Here is a 5,834-nt window from a genome sequence, read left to right on the forward strand (position 1 = left end):
CGCTTTGAGTCCCGGACCAGCCTGTTCCACAGTGAGGTCAAAGACGGGAACGTGTCTCTGAGGATCTCTGACGTCCAGCTGTCTGACGCCGGGATGTTCCACTGTTTGAAGATCCCAATGGAACACGCCAGAGACCGGATAGAGAACTCCACGGTGGAGCTGGTCATTGGTGAGAACACTGTGGTTGATGGTTCTTCCTCTGAGGTTCATTTCCCAGCTTCACAGACTCTGGAGCAAGATTCACCAGATTTACACCGCTACGACATTTTGCACCAACCATAGGTCTATGTGCTAGTACTGGCTAGTGACAATTGAGTGTGACGACAACATGTTTATGACCACGCATCAAATGCCTGGAGTCAACGGGTGGATACAACCGTCTGCCGAGTGAATTTGGTCAAATTTGGTCACGAGATACCAAGGCCAAAAATCGCTTAATGAACCGTAGAGAGAACATGTTAGTGTACGATTCTTTTGTCTATGGGCATGCTGCGGGTGACAGGTCGTAGTGAACAGTGCGTAAATATAGGGGAAGGAGATGAAATGCAGGAATGTCATACGGATTTTTCATTTTTTTAAATCCTCCAAATCCATCGGACTGTGCAAGGAGCCAGTTAGGACTGTTGACGAGATTCCTGTGAGCTTCAGGGTGTAGTTTGTGTAGACATCCTACGGGCACTAACATATCATGTGCACATTTACTAATGATCAGCATGGTGTAAGTCCATCAGCCTTCTGAATATTTAATGGTAAACATACACCTACAACAGTGGTACGTTCCAGTTTTAATGATGTAATTGACGTGACCGCATGAACCTCAAGGGAACTTTCGGACACACCTACAACCCTTCATGGAGAAAAAAAATCAATATGTAACTTTGGCTGTAATATGTTTGCACCTTTTCCCTTCAAACGTCCATGAAGAAAGAGTTCCCCAATCTGGTTGAACTATTAGCCTGAACTGAGCTGATTTTTATTTGATGAGCTGTTGTTAAAATTGGAATTTCACACGAAAACCTGACAAAAGTTGTTTCTGCAGTTTCAGTGTCTGACCCAAAGATCTCGATGGTCTCGGTTGAAAGTGGACAGGTGATCGTGGAGTGTCAGGCTAGTTGCTGGCGGCCAAAGCCTGAGATGAAGATCCTGGACGACCAGGGGAGAACCTTGACTGCTGAAGACCCGCAGACAGAAGATTCAAGCGGATGTTTCACCGTACGACAAAAATTTGTTCTGGAGAATTCAACCGGCAGGTTAGTGGTTTGTTGGAATGTTTCCTTTGGTTCTTATATTTGGAATCCAGTTCCAGCATCATTGGAAATGAGATCTAACTGGAGGTTTTTGCAGACTCACCTGCAGGGCTGAGCTGCAGCAGTCCAACCAGACCAGGTCTGCACAGATCCTCATAACCAGTGAGAGCATCCTTCCTCCTCCAAAGTTTCAGACTAATTAGTCCATTCACCTGACTCAGTCTTGTATTCAGTTAAAAATAAATACATAAAAATAACAGGTGTTTTTTTTTTTCCTACTCCTACATCTACGTGTGTTCTTGTCGTTCCAGCCGTTTTCCTTTGGTCCATTTACCACATTATAGCTGTCTGCGTGGTGGAAGCTGTGCTTTTCCTGTCTGCGTTTGCACTGTGGCATCTGTTCGGGATGAAATGTCACAGACCTGGTGGGAGAGAAAACGTGTTTTTCTTCCTTTTAGCTGCTCTCACTTTGTTGTTGACATCATCTGTAACCTAAACTAATGGAACACTAACACTTCCTGTTTGTATTCACAGACCCTCCAAATGTAAGCTCAATGAATTCAATTTCACCTGCCTTTCACCTGGGAAACAAAACCAGGAGAGCGAAGAGGAGAGCAAACAAGAGGAGAGAGGTAACACCAAGTTTGAACACCAAAGCTGGAGGATGGACGATCGTATCCAAGACTCAAACCGCACAATGATGGACCAGAAAGCTTGAAACGAGTCACGAGTCCTAAAGAACAATGCCATACTTCCTTAAATGAATCTGAAGGACATCGATTCTGGTGATCCTTAATGGGGGATTTGTGAGACTTAACTGCAATAAAAAGAAAGTTTTCTCTTTTTCTCTGTTTAGCTCCAGTGTTGACATTCTTTTAAATACAGTCAATCTTGAACTGTTTACGCAATTGATGTAATTTCAGCGGATTCTGGAAGCTGAGAAAAGCAGCTTTGCTCTGATCTGCAACACAGTGAAATCGATGCAGATCAGCTGATCCTGTGGCTGAAATAATTGCCCCGTTACTTATCGGTGCAAAGCAGATGAGAGAAGCCGCTTATCTCCACATCAGGATCAGCTGATTCACGCTGATTACGTAATCGGTCGAAGAGTTATGGTTGCGCATTTACATGAGTAGCTAAATATTACTGATAACTTTAAGCCCCGCCTCTTGTTTATGCACAAGTTCAGACAAAGGCACGTTTTTGTAGATTGTTTAAAAAATGAAACTGATTTCTTCACTTTTCTTTAAATGAAGGGATGTGTAACCTGATTACCTCTGTTTGCACACTGACTATTGTCTTGATATGAATATGTAACGATTATGTCATTTGTTTATAATAGCTGGTGCTTTCTAAATTTGAACAGGAAGTTTTCCCTTTTTATTAGATTAAAATGTCAATAAAAATATTTAAATGAATTTTATGTTTTACTTCATTTTCCTTTAAATGCTTTTGTTTTGTTTTTAATATTTTATCAAACCTCTTAGCGGTTTAGAAGAAAATGAAGGAATTAAAGAAGAAAGGGCATTTTTTTTTTAACTAAAAAGTCCTAAGTAGACCTTTTTTCAATTTTGCATGGAATTTACAGCCAAGACAAGCCAGAGGCGTGGTCCACGACCAAGAACAGGAGCACAGACAATCTACTGAGAATCTGAAATGTGGGAAAGAGGAACAACATGTGAATCCTACTGCATCAAACAGAAGGACAGAGAACTAAGTATAATAAATAGTAAAGAATACACATCATCTCGATTCTGGAAAGTTCCAATTTCCTTGCAGGCAGATTGTACGCTACGTCACCGGTAGCCACTCGCATCAAGTCTCGCAACCATCATCTTCAGCTATGTTGGTCGGTTGACAGTTTTTACTGATCCAGCAAGCTATCTGCTCTGTTATCTTCTCGCTGGTTTGCTTGGACACTTGCTTGTTTCTCCAAACAACATTAATTTTAAATTCCTCTATTATGAGTGTAATCTCTGTCCATATATTCTGTTAAACAGGTTTGACATTCCCAATCTTCCCATAGAGCTAACAAATCTTCATAGGCAAGTGACGCTTGTCTGAACTATTGTTTTTGGACACAAGTTTTCACAAAATACAAAAAAAAATAAAATTAAATAAAAAAAAAAACAGATGCAAATTTCAGGAAAACCAAAGAAAAGATGTGTTCTGAATCCATCTCATCAGGTACTATTGAAAGTAGAGTTGTTGTACACACATGGGTTAAAGTAATTAACTAGTACAAGTAAAAGTAACTATTGATATTTCTTTAGTGAGGCAAAATAAAGCTCAAACAGAGAGTGTTCTGTTTTGTTGTCTTTGGAATGAAAAAAAATGCAAATCACAAGGCCACACGCTTGTGGGAGGAGCTAGCGTTAGTTTTCCTTGTAGTTATTTCATCTGTTCATCAAAAGTTGAAGGAACCAGTCGAGATGCCTGGACTTTTGCTCTTCCTCGTCTCTCTGGACTTCTTTTCAGGTAAGAAATGACACGATTGCACTAAATGGGATAAATAAATGAATTGATAAATAAGATAATCAACAAATAACAGCAAGAATTCTGCAATTTTCTGTCTACAAATATTTTCTTGCCAAAGGATCTTTAGGTGAGCCTTACTTTGTGTTCGGCTGTATGAAATGAGATGTTGGTCATGGATGTTAGTTTTTATTTTTAAAGATGGAGGTCTTTTTTAACCCCTTCAAAACTGAATTTATTTCCAGTAATATTAATAATTTCTCTTCAGTGGTTTGTTAAGTTCAACGTGATGCTAAATTCATTCTAAAGTCCAGGATTTCATGGCACAAAGCAACATTTAAAAGGTTGAATAACAGACCTGCATGATGTCCAGCTGTTCTTACCTGTCTCCAGGAACACCATCAGCATTTCTATGTAAGGACATGGACGCTCCTGGAAGGTCATTAGGCAGATTAACCACATTTTTCTCAAGAATCTTCCACTTTGTGATACAAGCACCAAAATTGGCGTTTAAATACCACGTTCAGCAGCAGCTTTCATAATGACCTGACAACAAGATCTCTCTTCAAACTCAAGTTTCTGCTTTGGCAGGTTACGGGAATGACATCATCGCTTGGCTTTTTCTGGTTTTGCATGAAGTTCCCATCATGCATTTCACCTACAGCCATGTTTCAAACAATGTTTTTAAACATTCTCAGCTGCAGATTAAAAGAGTTTCAACAGAGACTCTTGTATTCCAGCTCAGTGGAAGAGTGTCTGCCCTGAGATTGGAAAGACTCTAAAAATGGACCCAGTGTCTCCCTGCTGGACACTCAGCACTAAGGAGTTGGACGGGGGGGTTAAACCACCAAATGGTTCCCGAGCGCGGCTGTGTCTGCAGCTCACCGCTCCCCCAGGGGAGGGGTCAGATGCGGAGAACAAATTTCACACACCTAGGTGTGTGACAAATAGTGGAACTTTAACTTTAACTTTATTCCTGCTTTTAAATAAATATTTCTGGAAAAACCGCCTAAACAGGAAACTTTGGGTTTGACTTTTACATTTAAATTTGCTCATTTGTTTAAACACAAATACCTATGAAAGGTTTTCTTCTCATATTTATTTTAACCGTCCAGATTTTTGACCATAACACTTCTTTATTGTTAGTTAATGGTTATTGAACCATAATAATATTGTAATGTATGTAATTTTCCTTCAGTAAACTGAATAGTGTCATCTGCAAATGTGCAGTCACAGATTTCAAACTCATACTTTGGAAACGCCTCTCTCTCGTTTGGACCCAAATTTGATTTTATTCCAATGGATTTTTTGATATTTGGAATATCTGTCTGATCTCCAGCTGGCTCTGCTGCTCAAACACCACTTCAGGTGTTTGCAGTCGCCGGTGAAGCCGTCGTTCTGCCGTGCAGCTTATGGAACAGAGCCCTCTTTGATGACAGTCCAACGGTGGAGTGGACGCGGGCCGACCTGAAACCTAAAGCTGCTTTGGTGTACCGGGACAACGGCGAGGTCTTTGAGATGAAACACCAGCGCTTTGAGTTCCGGACCAGCCTGTTCCACAGTGAGGTCAAAGACGGGAACGTGTCTCTGAGGATCTCCGACGTCCAGCTGTCTGACGCCGGGATGTTCCACTGTTTGAAGATCCCAATGGAAGACGCCAGAGTCCAGATGGAGAACTCCACGGTGGAGCTGGTCGTTGGTGAGCACACTGTGGTTGATGGTTCTTCCTCTGAGGTCAGTATCCCATAGGACAGTGTCACAGACCCGGTCGACAGTTTCAGATACTGCTCAGATGGGGGTGCTGTTACCAGAAATTATCAGAACCCAGAACGTTTTGACCAGGAATGAAATCAAAACAAAGGGAAGAAAATCATCTAGTCAGACTCGTCCTTTAGCTGTTCCATCTTTAGCCTTTTGCTACGTTCACACCGAGTTTGGAGACCAAGTGACTTCCTCAATTGAAAAGTCTACGTAGATCCACATATATGGAAAGATGAGACACCATCATACATCAGAATAGAGCTGTGAAAGAAAAGCATGGAGTAAGATTCTGGAGATTTGGACCACTTCAACATTTCACACCATGTTCCATCATGCATTAGTGTTATGGAA

General features: G+C 41.2%; 1 protein-coding gene across 1 annotated transcript; it reads left to right on the forward strand.

The window, feature by feature from the left end:
* The first annotated feature begins 1,039 nt into the window (after positions 1-1,039).
* Positions 1,040-2,576, forward strand: LOC118600116 (butyrophilin-like protein 1). Its single transcript, XM_036216883.1, has 4 exons — positions 1,040-1,250; positions 1,345-1,409; positions 1,559-1,672; positions 1,782-2,576. Exons 1-4 carry the CDS (start codon positions 1,066-1,068, stop codon positions 1,946-1,948), a joined length of 531 nt encoding a protein of 176 aa, XP_036072776.1. The 5' UTR covers positions 1,040-1,065; the 3' UTR covers positions 1,949-2,576.
* Positions 2,577-5,834: the final 3,258 nt, after the last annotated feature.

Source organism: Oryzias melastigma, linkage group LG18, assembly GCF_002922805.2.
Source record: "Oryzias melastigma strain HK-1 linkage group LG18, ASM292280v2, whole genome shotgun sequence".
NCBI lineage: Eukaryota > Metazoa > Chordata > Actinopteri > Beloniformes > Adrianichthyidae > Oryzias > Oryzias melastigma.

Bases quoted from the DNA above. Each gene is read 5' to 3' on its own strand.
- LOC118600116 (XM_036216883.1), top strand. From the start codon at position 1,066: ATGGTCTCGGTTGAAAGTGGACAGGTGATCGTGGAGTGTCAGGCTAGT. The intron at 1,251-1,344 runs GTTAGTGGTTTG...AGGTTTTTGCAG, and splicing joins CTGGAGAATTCAACCGGCAG to ACTCACCTGCAGGGCTGAGC. The intron at 1,410-1,558 runs GTGAGAGCATCC...TTGTCGTTCCAG, and splicing joins TGCACAGATCCTCATAACCA to CCGTTTTCCTTTGGTCCATT.